Source organism: Amphiprion ocellaris, chromosome 7 (assembly GCF_022539595.1).
Source record: "Amphiprion ocellaris isolate individual 3 ecotype Okinawa chromosome 7, ASM2253959v1, whole genome shotgun sequence".
NCBI classification, from domain to species: Eukaryota; Metazoa; Chordata; class Actinopteri; family Pomacentridae; genus Amphiprion; species Amphiprion ocellaris.
The window spans coordinates 33,586,197-33,608,940 of record NC_072772.1 but is presented as its reverse complement, the minus strand read 5'-3'; the positions used below and the strand labels follow the sequence as shown (position 1 = coordinate 33,608,940).

Genomic DNA, 22,744 nt, shown 5'->3' with positions numbered 1-22,744 from the left:
CTCAGGCTGCACAAAGATGATCTGTTGTGCAGGTTTTCATGTCAGGAGGTCGCCTCCCTTATATGTTTGTGTTTATTTGAGTCTTCGGTTTAATCTTCATCAGTTTTCAGTCACGTCTCTTGGACTGTTTGTTTACTTGCTGCTGACTCAACCTTCAAATGTTTGATAAAAAGCCTGTTTTTACTGATGCTTCAACTCTTTCTAGGTGAGTTTGATTCGCAGCATCTCAGGATCTGACTCAGACTTGACTAATCCGCCTGCAGATCTTGCATGTCAGGATCTTCCTCCACTTACAGTAAAAGCCTGGCTCTCCTTATCTGATGTGGTATGTTGTGTGCCACCAAGCTGCACTCTGTGCTGCCGTTTGAGGCAATGCAAGTCGAGTTTCAGGCCTGTAGAAGCTGCACCTGCTGAGTGCAAACCTCAGGCGCAAAATGAAGAAGTGAGATGGACGATGAGCAGCAAACAGAATCCGTCTGCAGAGTTAACTGTGTCAGGTTTCTGCTGAAACAGTGTGGTTTTCTATGTGTGTGTGTGTGTGTGTGTGTGTGTGTGTGTGTGTGTGTGTGTGTGTGTGTGTGTGTGTGTGTGTGTGTGTGTGTGTGTATTACAATGAAATGTACGTGAATGTTGGTCGATGCGGATTTATCTTTAACCCAAAAAAGAGGAAGAGAGATAATTTGTGAAGTAGAGAACATCAAACAGGTTGGCATTTGTGTGTTTGTGCTGCAATACTTGGTAGTCAAATATTTAAAGTTTTGCTTATTTGATAATGAACAGCAGCAAAATGAAAAAAAACAACAAAAAACTTAAAAGGTTGTCAGAAAGAAATATGATTTAAAAAAAGTAACACTGAAAAACTGTGAAAATAGCAGCAAATATCTGTCATTTTCCTGATTTTAATATAGTAAAAATAGTGTGATTTACCTGTTAAATGTTGGAAAAGAACAAATTACCCTTTTGACACAATTTGCACCATGTTGCCCATGTAAAAAACTACCTTTTAAATTGATTGTGCTACTTATTAGGCTACTTTTATCTATTTAACCAATATGGGAAAATTTTGGGGAAAAAATGTAAAATGTTCAAAAAAATTACAGTTAAAAATGTTTTTAAGGGTTTTATGGAGGTTTAGCAAGAAATTGGCACTATGACAGAGACTTCTGTAGCCATCCATGCCCCTCAGTGAATTCAACTTCATGTTTTAAGGTTCTGACAACCAACCAAGGAAGATTTGGAGAAAAAAAATGCAAATTGTTCAAAATTAGAGTATTATAGGAGTTTAGCAAGCAGTGGGCACCATGACAGAGACTTCTGTAGCGGTTAATGCCCCCTGGCCATTGAGTTCAGCTTCATGTTTTATCTGATTTTATAAGATTCAGACAACCAACCAGGGAAGATCTGGAGAAAAAAAAAAAGCAAATTGTTCAAATTAAGAGTATTATGGAGGTTTAACAAGCAGTGGGCACAATGACAGAGACTTCTTCAACAGTTAATGCCCTCTGGCCAGTGAATTCAGCTTCATCCGAAATGATTAAAAAAGCATTCTAATTCAACATAAATATTCCAGAAAAAGGAACTTAACTGCCTCAAAATGGGAAGTTAAATCAACAAGCTGCTTAGTTGATCCAACTTTTACTATCACATTTGCACGACTAAATATTACAAATGAACTCAACTAGATATCGGTAGAAGTTAGTTGGTTTTAAAGGTGACCTTATGTTGCCTCAGCCAAGTTTATACGACTTGACATGAGTTGTTAACTAGTCTATCTGAAACATTTAAAGTACTAAGGTTGAAATTTCTTTTAGGTTGAAGACACGTTCATTTTCACTTCTCTGCTGTTTTTAGCGTGACTAAATCAATAACAGAACTTCCTTTAGTTGTCACAAAACAGAAATGTCCTTTGTGCAAAACGTTGAACTTAAAACCAGAAATATCTTTGTAATCACGGACCATCTAGTTGGCAGCAGAGTTTGCATGTTATTATTGTAAACACTGCAAGAAAAAGCGCACATAAAAAGAGGAATTATTAGAATTTCCAGCAGGCTCAACCACTACAGTTAGTGTTCTTTTCAGTCAGGAAGCAGCAGCTCATTGGGAACAAAGCTGTGAGAGGAACGTGAAGCATTGCACCGATTCACAGCTCTGACTTCCAGTGTTACAGGATACAGCTTGTTTACGAGCCTCGGTGGTTTGAACACATCATCCACCTGCAAACTGCAGAAGCACAATTCAGTCATTATGCAACGCGAGGCTGGGGCAAACCCCCAGAACATGTTTGACCTATTTATTCTCATATGTCAAAATGGTGTCTGTCCTTCCATTGTGTTTATTATTTGTTTGTTTAATGCAATGAATTTCCTCCGTCACCATTTGGTTCTTTAAAACCAGATGTGACAAATGAACAAGCAGTGTTGTGTTTTCTGTTGGTATGCGAAGGTTCACAAAAAAATGTGTTATCCATCTTCAACACCTCTTTGTAGACTTGCAGTTCAAACTTTTTGCCTATGCAACCACAAGGGCGGTAATGCAGGTGCTCAGCAGTAGTGTTCATGCATGGAATATGCAGATACGTGTATGAAATTAATTCCTTCAATCAGACTAGAAAATAGTAAAATTTCAAACAACTTACAGCAATGGCATCCACAACTGTCCATGTATGCATCCGTAAGGGAGTGTAAGACATAAGACTTAAAACATACTCTTCTTTTTCATGTATTTTCCCCTAAATATGAACAAAATTTAAAAAATAAACACCATGGTGTATTGAAGGAGACTCAAAACTAGCAAATGAGACTAGAAACTCTTTAAGAAAATGTTTACTGAGGTTGTAAATCAAGTGAAAAGTAGGCTAATTTTCTCATAGACTTCTATATAATCTGAATCACAGCAGTCTCCCCCTGCTGGCTGTTAGAAAGAATGCAGGTTTCAGTCGTTTCAGCTTTGGCTTCAGTTTAGTCACACAAGCTACATTCTGTCTTTGATAAACAGTCTATGGATAGTAGTCAAAACATCATATTGTAGCAGCTGGTCAATGACGAGGTAGCCCTAAAACATACTCTACATTATCGTCTCTTTTCCCCTAAATATGAACATAATTTACAAACTTAAACACCATGTTGTATTGAAGGAGACTTAAAACTAGCAATTGAGACCAGAAACTCATTAAGAAAATGTTTACTGCACTAGTAAATCAAGTGAGAAGTAAAATAAAACAAATATTTTATATTGTAACAACTGGGCAATGATGAGGGAGCCCTAAAACATAATCTACTTTATTGTCCATTTTCTTCTAAATAGGAACATAATTTACAAAATAAACACCATGTTGTATTAAAGGAGACTTAAAACTAGGGATCTAGATCATGAATTTATCATACACGTTTACTAAGGCAGTAAATCAAATAAGAAGTAGGCTCATTTTCTCACAGACTTTAATGCAATCTGCCTTCTTTTTGCAACTACGGGAGTCGCCCTCTGCTGGCTATTAAAGAGAATGCAGGTTAAATCAATAACATCACTTTTCAGATCTGGAAGTTACATTCATTTTTTATGTCAAGTCTATGGTTAGTTCTCCTCTAATGCTGCCTTTTTGTATATTTTTAATATTAGTGTTGTCAACAAGCAAATCATTAATGAATAGCCGTAAAGTTTTAAATTAACTCTTTAAACCAAAGACGGCTCTTTTTTAAAGTAGATTTTGTCAGCTTGCTTTTGTTCACCAATGCAAAAATGCAAAGTTTTGCATCTTCTAATTGATTCTTAAACTACAAAGTGTTTTTTTTTTCTTGTACCCATGCTAAAGAGTCACATTCTTCATGCTAAGCTACACTAAACATGTCCTGGAGGTAACAAACAGAGGTGAAATTCATATATTTTCTCTTCTCCGGCAGAAATTTTGCAAAAATGTAGACTTTAAGCGGTGAGATGCAGAAAAACCTGAAGGCCAGTCCTCATGTCCATGCTGGAGGTGTTTCCAGTGGGTTCAGGCTGCTGCTGAGGTTGAGTTTTAGTTTAGTTTCAGTTGATTTGAGGATGTGGTTTGAATTAGGGTTGGTTTAGGAGATTATACATTAATGATAGAGGTAATTAGGAGCTGGGTATGTGGTTTCGTTGGGGTGTTCAATCTGTGTCATGTGGTAGGAGAAAGCACCGACTCTGCACTGTGTTTGATAAGATTTGTAGTGTGGAAGTGCCTCAATCATCAGTAAACTCTTTAACTTCACACCCTTCCTTTATAACCTTTGATATCAGCTTGTCAGATGATTCACGATTGAAGCACATCTTCGTTTTCAATTCTTTCAAACCATCGACTCCAGCCTGATGTTTTTGTGTCTTCAGAGGTCAGCGATAGGAAACGTCTGAGCAGAACAAACTAGTAAACAAGGTGGAAACGCGTCGCCTCGTGTTTCGTTGCGTCTTCTTGTTTACTGGGCGTCTTTCCCCTTGTTGACCTCTCTGATGTCAAACCTCTGAGCGAACGGAGTTTCCATCTGCTTTCGTTCTTACCTTTCAGACTCTTTTGTCTGTGCTGGACACCAGTGTGACTCTAAAGCTTACCAGAAGGTGTTTAGATGCTTTGAGAGTCAGTTTTAACCAGACATGTTGGGTAAGAATGTTCTTAGAAGATGCTGTGACGTTAATCTGCTCTGTAATGTGACTAAACCTTTCTCAGAAACACAGAAGATGAAGTTCTGTGCATCTTCCAGCCTCTACTGATTCAAATTTAGTTTGGTTTAAAGAAATCGTACCAACTCTTTAACCCTTAGATGCTCCAGTGATTGGGCCCTACACTCGTCCATAAGTGGGTAAAAAATGACCCAGATAAGAATCAATGTTTTTATAACATTTTGTCATTTTGGTTGAGAATAATCATTTGTATCATTGTTTTATATTTTTCTCCACACAAGAAAGATTTCATGTTTGAAATGTGTTTATTTTTCACTTTATAACAGATTTCTGAACATTTTAATGATTGAAAAAGAAGGATATCACACAGAACTGCAATACAATGTCAACATCCATTTTGCTTGATTATTTTTCCGCTCTTTTCCTCTAGCTGTGGGTGTCAAACTCAATTTAGTTCAGGGGCCACATTCAGAACAATTTGATCTGAAGCGACCAGTAAAATCAGAGCATAATAACCTATAAATAACCACAACTCCAAATTTTTCCTTTATTTTAGTGAAAGAATGTTCACATTTAATGAACATTCTTTTTACAAAACATTATGAAAAACCTGAAGGAAAAAAAAATGCAATTTCAGCAACGTATTATACCTCAGTTTATCATTTACACATTACAACTTACAGATCACTGTGAATCTACAAAGGCACAAAACATTTAGTCAAATCTGGAACTGAACGATATAGTATTTTACTTTTACAAAAATCAGACAAAAAAGACAACAAAACAACAAAAATAAGACAAAATATTCCAAGAATGAGACACTAAATGACAAAAAAATGAGATAAACGACACGAAACAAAACAAAAAAGGCAAAAAATTTGATGAAAAGTTAAGTGACAAAAAAATGGACAAAAACAAGACAAAACAATGAATAGAGCAAAACACAAATGACTAAAATAAGACAAAAATACCAGCGAGACAAAAAGGAAACACAAAACGACAAAAACAAGAAGCAAAACGAGCATTAAATGAATGAGAAAAATGACTTGAAACGAAACAAAAAAGACAAAAAATTAGACAAAGAAGTTACAAAGCAACAAAAAACGACAAAAAATAGACAAAAAATGACAATAAAAGAAACAAAACGACAAAAAAATGACTAAGAACACAAGTGAGATATAAAGGAAACACGAAATGTCAAAAACATGAGACAAACAACAAAAGACAAACAAAGCAAGGCAAGGCAAGTTTATTTGTTTAGCACCCTTCATGTCCAAGACAATTCAAAGTGCTTTGTGCAAAGTGACAAGACAAAAAACTACAAAAACAAGACAAAATATTACAACAATGTGACACAAAATGACAAAAATGAGAAACAAAATGGTAAAAAAAAATTAGACAAACGACGAAAAACAAAACAAAAAAGAGAAAAAAATTAGACAAAAAAGTTACAAAGTGACAAAAAAATGGACAAAAACAAGACAAAAAATGACATAAAGGAAACACAACGACAAAAACATGAGACAAATAGACAAAAAACAACAAAAACAAGACAGCATATTACAAAAATGGGACACAAAATGACAAAAGGACAATGAACAATCTAGTATTTTACTTTATGATCAAAACAAGTTGTCATGGTCTAGAAATTATTTAAAATTTATAGTTTTACTAGTTTACAATCTGTAGTTAATGTCTTCTCTGTAATTTTTACACTTTACAAAGTCGGGCCGGATTGGACCCTCCGCAGGGCTGGTTTTGGCCCGTGGGCCGCATGTTTGACACCCCTGCTCCAGCTGTTGTTGCTCTCCATCCCTTCAAGTTTGTTCTTCACTTCTTTTATGATATTATCAGTGATAAAGAAGTGTAAGAAAACTACTTCACTGGGTCATTTTTTAGCTACTTATACATCTAAGGGTTAAGAGGTTAGTTTGCTTTTTGCAAAGTTTAAACTCGACTTTTTGGCTAAAATGCAGCCACACGGAGGATTTCTTTCATTTAGTGTCACTTTGTTTGGAGCCGACTCTGATTATATGTTAAATAAAGTAAATCTAGAAGTCTAAAGTTGGTAAAATGTGGGTTTTTCACAGGTTTGTTTATCCTGCGACTAAAATAAACGGATCTATTCTTGCAGGTTGTCAGTGTTCTTTATGAAAGTAACATAGGAAACCATCTGACCGATGAGGATTTGGATAAATCAGAGCACGTCGACCAACAAATCTACCCTCAAGTGTGACACACAGTGGAGGGATTACAGTGGAAAACTGCAAAATGAAGCGATATTTTGAAAATTTACACCAAAATAAACTGTTCCTTAGTGTGAAATGGTCAGTTCTAGCTCTAAATCTGCAGACTTTTCGCAGCTTTAATTTACTTTTAACTCATTTCTTGACATTTTGTGGCAGCACACACACTGAAAAATGAAAAATAATTGGACCAACTTCAATTAATTCAGTTTATCCAAGTTTTAAAGAAAAAAAATACAATCAAAACCACTAGTTTGAGTTAAATGTGCTTAAACCATTTTAATTCTCTCAGATGAACAGTTTGCACTGATGTTACAAAAACTACCTGAAGTTTCCAGTTTTCCCAGCTTACTTGTTGACTTTACTCAACCATAAAGCACAATTTTGTTATCATACTTAGTGTTCTTTTCTCTTGTGGACGTTACGAAGTGAGATGGATGATGCTATAAGACTAATAAACCTAATTTTCACTGAAACTAGAATGCTTGTTTAAAGGGAAAGAGTGTCATTTTTAGTTGGTTTAAGTTGGTAAAATAAAAAAAAACGTCAGCTCACACCATTAAACCAGGAATTTAAATTAAATTCATTCGAAACAGAGCTTTATTTCTACTAAGACAAGCAGAATATGAGCAAAATATACAAATGATTGGTTAAGAAAATGAAACATTTAGCTGCAAACAGCCTGATTTGTTTCTCAGATGTCTTTCTGGTCGTAAATGGCTCAGAGTAGCTTTAAATTTGAGCCGGTAAAGCAACGTGGTTCATGTTAGATGTTGAATTTTCATGCAGAACTGAAAGGATTCCTCACAGTTTCTATATAAAAACAATACATGATGTATTTATGTCAACATCAACACGTTTAGTTGGTGTTTGTACCGCAGGAGGCCCAGCAGGAAGTAACGAAAAAAATGGATCCAAGATGAAGGTCAATAAAAGGAGAAAAACTATGGAGCAATTATAGATTTTATGGTTTTTAAAGATCTAAAATAGCACCAACAGCTGCTAATGTTCTGTAGAAGCAGGAACCAACAGGAATATAGGTAGCTTTTACTCACTGACCTGCAAACTTTCACAATTTGATCTAAAAAACAAAAATGTTGTGTATAATAAAGGCTACACAAGAAAATCTCCATTGCGTCCAATGGATTGCGCTCTACTTACTGCTCTGTGTAAAATATCATTTACAAACTGATGTATTTTTTTAGATGTAGCTTGGGTTAAAGCCATATCTAAAACGATATGCGATAAGATGGACGCCATTTACCAAACCATGGACGACCTCAAGACCTTTGAGACAAAGGGGACCAGACAATCCGTCCAACTACTTCCTGTTTCTCAGTAACATCCCCGAGGAGACCAATGGGATGATGCTGTCCATGCTGTTCAGCCAGTTTCTCTGGTTTAAAGAAGTCTTCATTTATTTGATATTTGATATATAACAGTATATTTGGTTGTGTGAAGCTCTATTTGAAAAAGACGAAGGAACAGATGGCTACACACAGATTGACTACAAAGCGAACCTTCACGTGGCAACTCGTGTGTGGATGTGAAGCTGAAAATAGAGCCGTTTGTCTACCCTTTTTGATCACCTCCATTTTATCAAACCTTCGCAGATAAAATCTAAAAATCTGAAACTTTTTCTACAGTTTGTGGAGGGGCAGCGTGAACTGAAGTTGTTTGTTAGCATCTTCCACATCGAACACAACCACCCGGCATTCCACCATGCCATTTCGACGTCCGCCAACGTTTAAAACTTCTCCGACTGCAGCCATTTTAACTTTCTGACTCAAGTTTTGACGTTGGAGGTCAAACTCTCTCATTTAATTAGCGATGTCCTTCTCGTTTCATGATGTTTGCCGATGACAAACCGCTTTTTGTTTGGTTGCAAAATGAGTATAAAGGACATAAATGAGACTTTCCACTGTACCATTTTGACGTCCAACAGTTGACTGCCAACATCTAAAACTTCTCCGACTGCTCCTTCCGTCGCCGTTTTAACTTTCCGACTTGAGTTTTGATGTTGGAGATCAAGCTCTCTCATTTAATTAGAAACATCTTGCTCGTTTTGTGACATTTGCCAATGACAAACCACTTTTTGTTTGGGTGCAAAATGAGAGGGCATAAATGACACTTTCAACGTCCAACAATCGACTGCCAATGTTTAAAACTTCTCCAACTGCAGCTTCCGTCGCCGTTTTAACTTTCCGACTACAATTTTGACGTTGGAGGTCGTTTAATGAGCAACGTCCTGCCCGTTTCGTGACATTTGCCGATGACAAACCACTTTTTGTTTGGTTGCAAAATGAACGTAAAGGACATAAATGAGACTTTCCACCGTGCCATTTCAACTTCCAACACAGTCGACCGCCAGCAGTTAAAACTTCTCCGACTGCAGCTGTTTTAACTTTCCGATTCGAGTTTTGACGTTGGAGGACAAACTCTCATTTATTTAGAGACGTCCTGCTCATTTTGTGATGTTTGCCGGTGACAAACTTCTTTTTGTTTGGTTGCAAAATGACTTATAAAGGACATAAATGAGATTATTTGGTGTTTATTTTAAACAGTAACCCTGATTTGTTGCCCCTAAGTTGACTATGATAGCATTCCCGTGTGATGATGCTCTTAAAACTGCCTCTGTGAGTTTCTGTTTCACTACCTGTCCTGCTCGTATGACTGTTTTCTATTTCGGGGTGTGAATGGGTATTTCCTCTGAGAACTGTGGGAGGGTCGGCTGTAAACTCTGACTTTGTGGGTGAAGTCATCGCCACTGAAACAGCAGCTTCTTCCTAATCTATCTGTGTGGTTAGAGGCTTTTTCTGGCTCAACGGTGGGCATTTGTTGTTCCTTTCACTTGCTGACCTTTGACTGTCTAGTCAGTGCCCTTTCTTAAGTTGCTGGAACGAAAAAATACCAAAATTTCTTACAGTTCTTAAATTAAATTATAGTTATATGCAGTTAAAATCATAAAATGTTTCTTAAATCTTACATTTTTAAGTAATGTCAACACTTCAGTCCTTTGTGAAGTAGAAATAGGACGAGACGATGAATAACAAATGACGGAAATCAAAACACCTGACCCTTGGTTACCATGGAAACGACCACGATGGACTCTTGGTTTCCGCTGGTTACCAGACGAGCTGCAAACTCTCCGAGGTTGACTTTAAACTTGCTAGGTAGAGACAAACATTTCAACAATGGGATGATTTTGAGATTTTTAGAGAGTGAAACGGTGCCTGTCGCTTCCCTATCTTACTGTATTTAGATAAAAGCATTTTTGCAGCAATGGGATTAGCTTTAATGCCATACAAGTTTTTTTTTTTTTTCATTTTTTATGGCTGTGTTGTTGTGTCTTTTGACTATAATTACCTAAATTCTTCTTTGGTTGTTAATTAAACCCCTAAAAACTCATTTTGGTCCATCCAAGTTAAGAATTTAGATGTTTTTTTTCATCCAAATAATACATTTCTACTTTACAATGAACTAAAAATAACTCTGTAAGGTCACTACCTCTTTCTCCACCTGACACTTTGTCGTTTCTACGATACACAAACACAGTTGATGATATTGGAGTGATTTAGGAAAATATGTTGAAACTGGAAGCTGATTCTGAAGTAGAGTAATGATGCAATGTGAAAATCTGGAGATCTAAATGATTATTTTACACTTTATATGTCTTCTAGCATGTAAAAACCGTCATACAAAGGGTTGATTTTCACCGTTTAGTGGATCTTTAAGCATCTGTGCACCACCTTGTCTCATTTAAGCTCTTTTAATTATTATTTTTTTGTCCTTTTTAGGTCTTTTAAATCATAATATACAAACTCTAATGAACTTACTTGCAGTATTATGGTTGAATAATTGTAACAACAGCACTTTTTTGTGTTTTTTTGACATATCTGACAAAAAAGTGGATTTTTCTTGCTTTATTTTGCATCGTCTTTGTATCAGGCTTTTATTTTTGATACTTGGACGTACAATGTGCATGTTTGGACACATGTTTTGTACAATTTTGCAGGAAAAATGTCTCTGTAATGGGAGGTGGAAGATGTCTTTAAGGTTTCTGTTCTTAAATGTAACTTTCTGTATGAATGCTGTAAATAAGCAAAGAGAAGTGACACCACCAACCCGCTGAATTCGCACTGGTAAAGGTCATCGTGTGCGTGTGTGTGTTTGTGTGTGTGTGTGCACGTGCGTGTGTGTTTTCTTACACTCCACTGGTTTGTACAGCAAATATGCAAATGCGACTCTGCTAGTGTGCAAGAAAACAGCTTTTCTCAGCCCCGGTGTCTTAAAATAATAACCAGTATGTTTGTTTTTTTAATGTTTTCAGGCACGAAACAAGCAGAATGGAGAGCTGGCAGCTCTTAAAGTCATCAAGATGGAGCCAGGTGAGAGTATTACCTGAATATTTCCACTTTTTTGGTCATAAATTGATGTTTGCATTTACTTTTTACCACATTTTTGCATCAGAAACTCCAAACTCCAACATTTCTCCAATATAAGATGCTAAAATCTTAAGAAGTGCCTCTATTACTTCTTTGGCCTGTTTTTAGAGAGTAAACTGCCTTTATTGGACAAAATTACTAAGCATTTTTTAGTGTTTTCAAACCTCAAACCTGTTTTAAAGCAATGTAATTACCAGCTCCCACACTGATTATGGCTCCATTATTAGCTTTAAAGTGCAGTAAAAGCAGAATGACGCATTGAAAATGAGACGGAGAGTCATTATTTCCCACCTTTGGACAGAAACATAAATCATACAGCTGTGAACTCCACCAGTGAAGCAAGAAAACCACATTTAATAACAAATCCACTCATCGTTTTACACTCACAGTCATCCAGAAACATCTATAAGTAGTCTGAACTGCAAAAAGGAGAAGCCCCATTGACTCATTCATTTTGTTAAAGCTTATTAAAGTCACACTGCAACGATACTTAGACCATGTAGAGTCATTCTGTTAATTGATTTTAAGTTCTGGTGCAAGAAATGGAAACAACTCTTTCATTTTTGGTTTATCCAGATACAGGGTTGTGAGTAGATCTAGACTTCCCTCAGCTCCTCTAAATCTTTAGGACGGATACTGAGGCATTTCCAAACCAGCAAAAAGATCTCTGCAGTGTATCCTGGTTCATTACAGGCAAAGTTCTTCCATTTGAACATACCTGAAACACCTTAACTAGCCTTGCTTCTACTCCTAAATGACCTCAATGAACTCCTTACCTCGTATTTGAAGGTCAATTCTTGCTTTCTGCATCAGTTTGTCCACAAATTCATCATCTACAGAAGACAAATGTTTGTTTTGCAGAGTGGTTGAGCAAGATTCTCGATCGACCACACCTTTATAATTCATCATTTAAAGAATTATAATTGAGGTAGTTGCTGCAGAACTGATTTGCAGCTACATGCTTTCGATCGATGGAGCCCAAAGGCAACAGGAAGTTGTAAATTCTCCAGATATCCTGTGCTATGTTCAGCAGGACATTCGGCTGCTCTTCAGGAACGATTCCCACTACAGGGCTACTCTTCAGTCACACACAGTGAATCTGTCTTTGGGCTGCATTCAAATGTTTGAAGATCCTTGTAGAATCTGCCACAAGAATTATGTCTTTAAATGCCTACCCACAACTCTTAACCACAGCTTCAGATACAAACGGACATCAACCAGTAAATCAACCTTCTAGCTCAACCCTCATCACCAAAAAAAGACCAGTACAGTGTCTAAAGCACTGAATTTTAGTTTCACAATCTCCTTACTTCATATTATCTGACTTTTTTTTTTTTAAAAGGAATGTGTCAGGAAGTGTTCAGGAAAGAACCAAAGTACAGAGACAGACATCGAGCGGGTTGTGGTTAAAGGACATTTCAATCAAACAAAGCTACTGAACACAAGGTGGAGAGCAAATACAAAATGGGAAAGAATCCAAAACATCCAAAAAACAGTGTTAAATTCAGCTTTTAAAAGAGGAGGGAAACAGACAAAGGGAGGAAGTAAAACAACAAGAGATACACAAGGACTGGAAATTACAAAATAAAATAAGAAGTAGACACAAGACAAACCAAGACCACGACAGGATATTTTAATCATGTTTTGTTGTTGCACAACCTTTTAAAACAGTCACTTTTCACTGATCCATCTGGTTCCAGACTACAGAACTTTATTTAAATTCAAGTGAAAATCTTGAACATATCGAATGTGTCACAAAGGAGGACGCAGAAATTAACAACTGGCAGCAATAAACTGTTGAAAGGTTTTTCCAATTTTTTTCTTGTCATTATAAATCAGCCAAATGTATGTGTCCACTAAAACCATAAATCACCACACTTTTTGGTGGATTTACACACATTTCATTGTATAAAAGTTTATGGTGGAGGATAACCCCCTGTTTTTCTGTTTATTATTTTCCTGGTGTTTACATGTATGTTAATCAGAGAAACACAACAAATCTAATGATTCCCTTTGAGCAGCATTGGAAATTAAATTCAGAGACACTTTTTCAATGAAGTGGAATTGGAAAAACAGTCCGTTTGACACCATTTAAGGAGTCCTGGATTCAAATATTTCACATTTTAGAGCCTGTTTAGGACCTTCAGAGATCCGAAGTTGACCTGTGCAGCTTCTAAATTTGAGTTTTCAGTTACTTCAGTCTCACCTGTAGTTTGGATTTCTGTCATTTCAAAGGATTCAAGGGATTTAAAGGCTTTTTTATTGGCATATGCAGCAATAAATTAAGTTATTGATGCTCTGAAATTCTGAGCTGTGCAGTGAAAAACCTATTTACAAAATTATTTTGACAGATTATTTAAAGATTTCCTGAAACTTTGAAGTAGATTCAGTGAGAACGTTTACAAACCTCAGCTTCAGTCCAGCTTATTACTCACTTTTATGGACGAACATGCAACATACAAGCAACACGTGTCGTCTCTGTGAAGCAGAAAGACTCAGACTGGGTTTGACTTTGAATATTGTTGGCCAAAAGGGGAAACCCTGATGCAAGATGAAAACAGAAACCTGCTCTCTGCTCCCAGAAACTACCAGTTTTACTACTAGTTTTACTACTAGTTTTACTACTCACGTGTACTTTTCTGGCACTTGTGACTCTTTACTTCTAATAACAACCAAAACCCAACTAAAGGAGCTGATTCATTTTAAGAAACCCAGAGAGCAAAAGGAAAGAAAACACGTTATTTCCTGCAAGCCTGTAATCTTTCTCCATCAAACCAGACGGCTCAGAGTGACTCACCTGCTACTAAATATTCCCAACATGTCAACTCACTTCACCTGTGTGTTCATGTGTAGCATGATTGTAAATATAAATATCTATATTCTGTGTCCTCGTGGCTCCACAGAGGATGACTTTTCCATCATCCAGCAGGAGATCATCATTGTAAAAAGCTGCAAACATCCCAACATCGTGGCATACTACGGCAGCTACATACGGTCAGACATCTCTTTTAGTTTATCCTCTACCTGTTATTATTAGTATTATTATTATTATTATTATTAATATTGATATTATACACAGTATTTAACTCAGAGGTGTCCTGTTCTGTCTGCAGAGCGAATAAACTGTGGATCTGTATGGAATTCTGTGGAGGAGGATCCCTGCAAGACATCTACCACGGTGAGAGAATGGAGATACTGTAGATAACCGGTGTCAAACTCATTTTAGTTTAGGGGCCACAGCACTCCAATTTGATCTCCAGTGGGTCGGACCAGTAAAATCACAGCAAAATAACCTGTAATCAATCAAAAGTTCTTTACAGAGCTCTTTACAACAACATAAAAATAGACCAAAGTGCTTTCCATCAGTATGATAAAACAAAACGACACAATTTGGTTACTACAAAACCATAAAACTATGAAAACCATAAAAGCCATAAAATGATGAAAACCCTAATCATCACCACTGTAAATATCGGCAATGTTAACAGCATTGTGCCTTAGTTTATCATTAATACACGTACAAGGAGTCCTCGGTTTATGACATATGACGTTTCGTTGTTACGTGGAACTAGTTGGCGAGCGGAGTGGATGAATAAGTCGTCTCACGGCACTATAAGACGGTTTTGTTTACATTCGCTGGTTCTACGCCACCTTGGATTGTGCTACATTCACTAACTTTTTGGCCTTCATTTTGGCTCCGAAGCGTAAATCAGACTTTTCTGATACTTCGAAGAAAAGGAAATCCATCTCCATGGAAGTGAAATTAGATATAATAAAACGCTCAAGTTGTAAAAACAGTGCAACATATTCTATCTTCTTCTATAATGACTCACACATGTATGAAAGTCGTTGATATTCGTGACTTTTACGAAAAACTGATCGATACCGTGATTTTCGGCAGAGTTCGACTTTGGGCAAAAATCGACTTTTGTCGATCTGTAGGAATGGAACTCCAACGGACCCTCTGGCGGGCTGGTTTTGGCCCGTGTGCCGTCTGTTTGACACCCCTGCTGTAGATCCAGTCATGCTTGTAAACACCACATGTATCACGCCAGTCTTGAGTTTTCATTAACTCCTAAAACTCCTAGTTTTCTATGATGGACTCATTGAAACACATGAATCGTTGTCACAGAAAGACAGTCATGAATTTTGCTTCTTTCATAGATTTATTAAAGGTCTTCTGGAAATATGACAGAATCTTATGTGATGATTAAAAGCATCTACAAGCGGACGGAAGATCACTGAGTTTGCTCCATGGAGTATTTCAGTTAAAAATACACAACACAGCTACTCGATCGCTCACCTGGTGATGCCAGTTAAGTTTGTGAGGGTTTTACTGTTGGGATTGGTGCATATTCTTTACCAAAATAAAGTCTAATGTAGAAAATTGGAAAGGGCGGAGTTGTAGCACTGGCAATTAAAAAACTCAAAAGGTGTAAATTATTTAGCACGAAACTGAGGCTTTGTACTTTAAAACGTCCCCTTCCTCTGCCTGCAACTTGCTCTGACCTGCTGCATCAAGTAGGAAGAAGTTAGGAGGAAACTTCCGCACAGAATACCAAAAAAATACAACATTTGAGTCTCTGTAGATGCATTAGAGGGACACAGTTTATAGCTGTTGTTTCTCTCCACAATAAAAACTTTCAAAGTTGCCAAAATCTTCCTTTATTACAACTTTTGAATGTGTAAAATCGTGCAAGAAAGTCCAGAGTCTGAATCTGCATGTGTCTTATTTATGTTAAAGTTTCCACTTCCTGTACGGCCTCTAAGTGCTGCTTTTCTATTAGAATATTATCAATATATTATGTTAAACTAATAACTTGTTTTAAATTCCCAGTGACTGGTCCTCTGTCTGAGCCTCAGATCGCCTACATCTGCAGGGAGATGCTGCAGGTAACAAGAAATAAAAACACTCTACGGGTTCTGCTTTTATTAACTAAAATAAATAAGTCAAGGCTTTTATTTTGGTGACAAACTCAGCTGTGAGTTTTGTTTGTTTTTTTGACCCTGCAGGGCCTCGACTACCTTCATGCACAGAAGAAGATCCACAGAGACATAAAGGTGAGCGACGAGGGGCTTTAATCAATTTTAAACGTGAAAATTTCAGGAAAATAACCAGATTTAACCTCTTTAAATCCAAATCCAGGACGAAAAAATGACTCACAGCTCACCGAATGAATCTGAAAATGAAACTTTAACCACAGTTTAGCATTAAAATATGAAATAAAATCCACTGAGGTGCATCTTTCGAGTTTATTTCCGTCCTGCGTGGGTTCAGTTAAAGATCACTGAGTGGGTAAAGAGGAGTCTTGTGCTTATAAATATAAGCATGTAAGTTGAATGAGATGTTTGTTTAATGTCGCCTTCTTGTTCTTCCAGGGCGCCAACATCCTCCTCAACGACCAGGGCGAGGTCAAGCTGGGTGGGTGGATGTTTGTCTGTTCTGTGGTGAAAATGAGTCACCAACAACTAAACTAACCGTCTCGTTAAAACATTTTAACCCTCCTGTTGTCCTCATTTACGGGCACCAAAAAATATTGTTTCCTTGTCTGAAAAAAATCCAAAAATTCAGCAAAAAAATTCCACAAATTTCTGAAAATTTGCAAAACCTTCAGGAAGAAAATTCCAATAATTCCTTAAAAATTTCCCTTAAAAGTTATATTTTAAAAAATCCCCCAAATTTGGCAATATTCTTGTAAATATTTTCAAAAAATGAGTAAAAATCTTCCAAAAAATCCTAAAAATATCTAAAATGATTACATATATATCAGTAAAACTTCTAAAATTTTCTTAAGATCATTCACATAAAAATCAACCAAAATCCAGCAAAATTCACTGGATTTTGGTTGATTTTTTTTGTGAATGATCTTAAGAAACATTTTCAACATTTCTTTTTTTCCACCAAAAAATGTTCAAAGATTTCCCAAAAATGTTGAAAATGTGGACATCAGAAGTTTCACTGTGAAAATGTTTATTTGTTTCCCACATTTTCAAACTTTAAAATGGGTCAATTTGACCCACAGGACGACACGAGGGTTAAAGATGCTTTTGGTAGAAGTTCTTGTCTAAACATCTATTTAAAGCCTTGATTTTGACTCAGGTCTTGCAGGAACTTGTTGTTTTCACACCAGCAGCAGATACAGAAGGAAACAAAGTATTTTTCACGCGTCCCAGGTGTTAAACTACTTTGGTTTTTATTTATATTTGTCGTTTCCTCTCGTTGTGCAGCCGATTTCGGGATCTCGGCTCAGATCACGGCGACTCTGTCTCGAAGGATGTCGTTCATCGGGACGCCGTACTGGTAAGAAACCAGCTCAGTGTGCAGATCTAACATCCAGAACCTACAGCCTAAAAGCTGAAACTCAACCGAGCTCTTTCAGCTGAGATTGAAAGAGCTTCAAATGGATACAAAACAAGGATTTGGACATGAATTACCTAAAAAATATCAAAAAATTTAGGCTGAATTTGACGTTAGAGTTCTCACATGTTTTACCACGTCAGGAAATCCATTAACATAATAATAAATATAACTTTATTTAGCGTTCACGAGGCGCTTTGACAGTCAAAACATGCAACCACAGACAGCAGTCAAATAAAAATAAACAGTAAAAATTATAAGTTAAATGAATAATTAGCTAGATTAGATTCAAGCACAGGAAGTAGGCAGTTTAAAAACTGAAGATTGAAAGATAGAAATTAAAAATTTAAGAATTAAAGATGACATCACACCAAAAAAAATCTGAATTTTGTGTGAAATAAACAGGTAAATAGTACATAAATACAGAATAGAACACTAAAACGAACTAAAGCTAAAAGTAAATTTCACATAAATGCAAGTTGAGGGGCCCTGATGGAGAAACTCTTGTAAATATCTTGTATTATATTACTGTTATTATATATATAATATGATAAATATCCACAAAAATGAAGCTGAACTGACTTGCTGCATCATCCATGCTCATTTATTTTTATATTCAGGAATCTATTGTACTTGTATATGGCTGCTTTTCTATGAGGAACTGCATTTATTCTGACATTATTTTTTTGTTCTCTCAAACAACATCTGACAGAAGAATTTCCTTGAATAAAGTTTTATCGTATCTCTTATTTTATCATGTTTACTTCATGGTCTAGTGCATTTTAGCAGCATATTAATACAGATATAGAGTATTTTGCTATAGATGTTGAACTTGTGTGTTATATTTCAGTATATTTGCTTGAATGGAAACATTTATAAGCTTCTTAAACAGACCGAGGTGATTTACAACAGTCAGTTGCAGGAACAGTAGTTATTTAAACACAGGTGTGCTTGTTTTTCCAATGTTGTTCCCCTTCTGTCCTCAGGATGGCGCCAGAGGTGGCGGCGGTGGAGATAAAGGGCGGCTACAACGAGCTGTGTGACGTCTGGTCCGTCGGCATCACCGCCATCGAGCTGGCGGAGCTGCAGCCGCCGATGTTCGACGTCCACCCGCTGCGGTAAAAAGAAAAGTTACACAAACACGAAAAGAACGCAGGTTTAAACCTTAAGTTTGTTTATTCATTTAACCACAACAACAACCCTGAAGCTCGACGTGTTCGTGAAGACCCACACGGGAAGTTTTGTGATTTTTTTTCTACCAACAGTCAGTTCTGACCTCAATGCAGCTAAACATTTACTCCTACATGGTTGATTATTTTGTTTAATGCTTCATATGTGGAATAAACTAGTTGTTTTCCAACTCACACATTGGTTTTTCCAACATTATCATGGCTTCAGTTACTTTTAATGATGGAATGTGCAGTTTAACCCTCGTGTCGTCCTGCAGGTCAAAACTGACCCGTTTTAAAGTTTGAAAATGTGGAAAAAAAAATATTTTCACAGTGAAACTTCTGATGTCCACATTTTCAACATTTTTGGGAAATCTTTGAACATTTTTTGGTGGAAAAAAAGAAATGTTGAAAATGTTTCTTAAGAACATTCACAACAAAAACAAAATCCAGTGAAATTCGTTCTTAAAGAAAATATTAGAGGTTTTACTGATATATATGTAATCACTTTAGATATTTTTAGGATTTTTTTGGAAGATTTTTACTCATTTTTTGAAAATATTTACAAAAATTTTCTTGCTAAATTTGGGGGATTTTTTTTGCTTTTAAGGAATTATTGGAATTTTCTTCCTCAAGGTTTTGCAAGTTTTCTGAAATTTGTGGAATTTTTTTGCTGAATTTTTGGATTTTTTTCAGACAAAGAAACATTATGAGACGTCCACCTGCATAAAGTCACGCACATGGTTTTGTTTGGTTTTTGCACAAGTTTAAAATAGCTTCATGTTATCTTTGATACCGCTGTCACTTAAAATTAAACAGAAATGTGTTTTTTTCTGCAAAGTTTTCCTGTTATTTTAGATAATAAACAGTTTTCAAAGGGAGTATTTCTTTAGTAGGACACAGTTTTATTGAAAACCGTCAATATGTGACGATAAAATTCAACTTTATAGTAAATCTCGGTTGACTTGCAGTGCAGGAGAAGCTGGAGAAGACAGTAAAAGTTTAATTTAAGTCTTTATTTTTTTGTTGGGGGTTTTTTTGTCTTGAGGGCCAAACTTCTCCATCTCCAGACAAAGAACTGTCGATTAGAGTTTGTAAAAGTCGACTTTTTGCTAGAAAGAAACATTCTTTTGGTGGTTTTTCCATCTCAAATCATCAAATCAATCATTTTTGATCTGCTTAAACGTTTTTTTAAAGTCAGAAACTGCGGCTATTTAAGACTGAAACTTTTATTTTGAAACTCCAGGATCAGGCTTTCTACTAATATTTTCGTGGTAAAACTTGAAAATTAAACTAAAATAACTTTATTTTCACCTATTGAAACCATTTTCTATGTAGTTTTGTATTGTGGTAAAATGCAGCTACATAAGGTTCAGAAAATATCACTAGGTAACGTCTGAATTATTACGTTTTTGTGAATATGAGCTCTGTATTTCAACTCGCCCTTAATCAGATATTGTTTGATCTACTTGTCCAATATTAAAGGTTTTAAATCAGTGATATGATGAGAAATAACAGTGAAAAATTTAAGTTTTTATCTTAAATTGTTCCTGAGATATTGTCGTTCAAACAGTGAGAAAAAACCTTCTGAAAGCGGGACGAAGGGCAATTTTTTACAGAATGTGTCTCAGAAAATATTTGATGTATGAAGCTAAAATTCCAGAATTATCTTTATAAATATCCGGATTTTATACTCTAAAAATTTCAGGCTCATCAGAGATGATTTAGCGGAAATTCTTCTAAAAATTAGACGGAAAAATTCAAGCATCATAATGGAAGATTTCACAATAAACCTCTGATCTCATTACGTCCAAACGCACCGCCGAGGTTTCTTTAAAAGACCTCACATGTTTCCCCTCAGAGCTCCGGTAAACATGTGAACACGCGTGACCGTGAACTCCCACGCCGACGTTCGTAGTGAACACCACACGTTTCCGACTCCTACAGTTTCAGACCAACTGAAAGAGACACAAAGCCGACGTTTGTTGCGTTAATGCAGATTCTCATGGGCTGTGTTGTTTTTTCCCTGCAGAGTTCTGTTTCTCATGTCGAAGAGCGGCTACCAGCCTCCCAAACTGAAGGACAAATCCAAATGGTGAATAAAAAAACACAAATCCACCAACATGTGCAGCATATTTACTCATTTAAACCAGATCAGCTGCAGCTTTCTGCACATTTTCAAGCTTAAAGAGACGTTTTCTTACTGTATTTTAGGTAGGTTTAAATCTTTATATGCAGAAGAAATTCAAGCTCCTCCAGTCAGATAAATGAAACTTAAGTTATTTTTAAGATAAGAAAAACACAATTTTTAATTTGTTTAAATAAGTGAGATTTCATTTATTTAAGTATAACAGACATATTTTGTTATTAAATGATAAAATAACAGAAAAAATGCAGATTTCTGTCAAATAAGGAAACACAGACTCATTACTCTGCATATTTTCAGCCTTGAACAGATGTTTTCTTAATGTATTTTACACATAATAAGTGTTTAAGTCTTAAAATACAGAAATTTACATGATTTTATTGTTAGAATTTAATCTATAAACAGGGTTTTTCCTGCTTAGATGATGCTTCTGTGCCTTCTAAGGATATTTAGGCAGCTTTAAAGAAAATTTAATATTAGAAATTTAAAAAGAATCGAAAAAATCAAGTTTTTAACTAGTGTAAATGAACGAAATTTAATTTATTTAAGTATAAGATACATTTTTTGTTTATTAAATGGTCAAATAACAGAAAAAATGCAAAGACTAGTTGTCTTTGTAATATATATAATGAAGTTTTATCTGACGTTTTAAATAAATAAAAGCAGAGTTCTAGGAACATTTAAAAGTGCATGTAGTACATTTTCACCGCAGTATTTGTAAAATGTGCTTCTGATTGATTTCATGCAGGTTTTCTCAGGTTTTTTGTCACTAAACGCTGCCATCTTGTGTGAATTTCCCCAGTGAAAGATCAATAAAATCCTCTCCTCCCGTCTGCAGGTCGTCCATGTTTTATAACTTTGTGAAGGCGATGCTGGTGAGGAACCCCAAGAAGAGACCCAGCGCCTCCAAGATGCTCTCAGTCAGTATTAATCAATCAATCACATGTCCTCCACTTTATTTAAAAAACATTCCTGCATCAAACCGACTCACAGATTAAATTTAGAAAACCCAACATGAGATGAACTGTCAAATAAAAGGAGCAAATACTGATTATAGATGATGCACGTCATTTTTTTAAAGTAAAATTTTTAAGGGAAGCTTTGAAGGAATTATTGGAATTTTGTTCCTGAAGGTTTTGCAAATTTTCAGAAATTTGGGGGATTTTTTTGCAGAATTTTTGGATTTTTTTCAGACAAGGAAATAATATTTTTTGGTAAATGAAGACAACAGGAGGGTTAAAGCAGTAATAATAAAGATATTTTAGTAACACTAATGCATTAAGTGACATTGTAGTTACTTCCTGTTGCCCCCTAGTGGCTCCAAACAGAAAATAATTTACCACAACTTCACGTTCTTCTATTAAAAACATCTTTGCTGCTGTTTATTTGCTGTTTCTGATGTTTCTTCTTCCTCCGTGTGCAGCACATGTTCCTGACCCAGCAGTGTCTGAACCAGGAGCTGACCCTGGACCTGCTGGAGAAGTACCGACACCCCGAGAAACTGAAGACCTGCCTGACGGAAGACGAGGAGATGGAGGTCAGACTTTATCTGCGCTTCATCAGAGAGAATTCTACATGGAAATACAGACTCTGAAAGTGTTTTTTCTGCTGATTTAAGGTGGCGGTTCCCGGATCTTTAAGGCGGATTCAGTCCATCAACAAACACAACCGGGCAGAGAGGACCAACTCCGACATAAGCTGTAAGAAAACTCCCTGTTTTTGTCTTGCTTTTGAGAACTACGAGCTAG

The 22,744-nt window shown here is 36.2% G+C and overlaps 1 protein-coding gene across 2 annotated transcripts in view; it reads left to right on the top strand.

The window, feature by feature from the left end:
* The window catches only part of LOC111587029 (mitogen-activated protein kinase kinase kinase kinase 5-like), a 51,580-nt gene that overhangs the window by 15,765 nt on the left and 13,071 nt on the right, over positions 1-22,744 (top strand). For both annotated transcript variants that reach the window (XM_055011978.1, XM_055011979.1), the window contains 12 exons: positions 11,209-11,266; positions 14,227-14,317; positions 14,437-14,501; positions 16,161-16,216; positions 16,337-16,384; positions 16,703-16,745; positions 17,552-17,624; positions 18,668-18,799; positions 20,883-20,945; positions 21,835-21,916; positions 22,420-22,533; positions 22,615-22,696. In XM_055011978.1, coding sequence (XP_054867953.1) covers positions 11,209-11,266; positions 14,227-14,317; positions 14,437-14,501; positions 16,161-16,216; positions 16,337-16,384; positions 16,703-16,745; positions 17,552-17,624; positions 18,668-18,799; positions 20,883-20,945; positions 21,835-21,916; positions 22,420-22,533; positions 22,615-22,696 — 907 coding nt within the window. The remainder of the gene's footprint in view (positions 1-11,208; positions 11,267-14,226; positions 14,318-14,436; positions 14,502-16,160; positions 16,217-16,336; positions 16,385-16,702; positions 16,746-17,551; positions 17,625-18,667; positions 18,800-20,882; positions 20,946-21,834; positions 21,917-22,419; positions 22,534-22,614; positions 22,697-22,744) is intronic.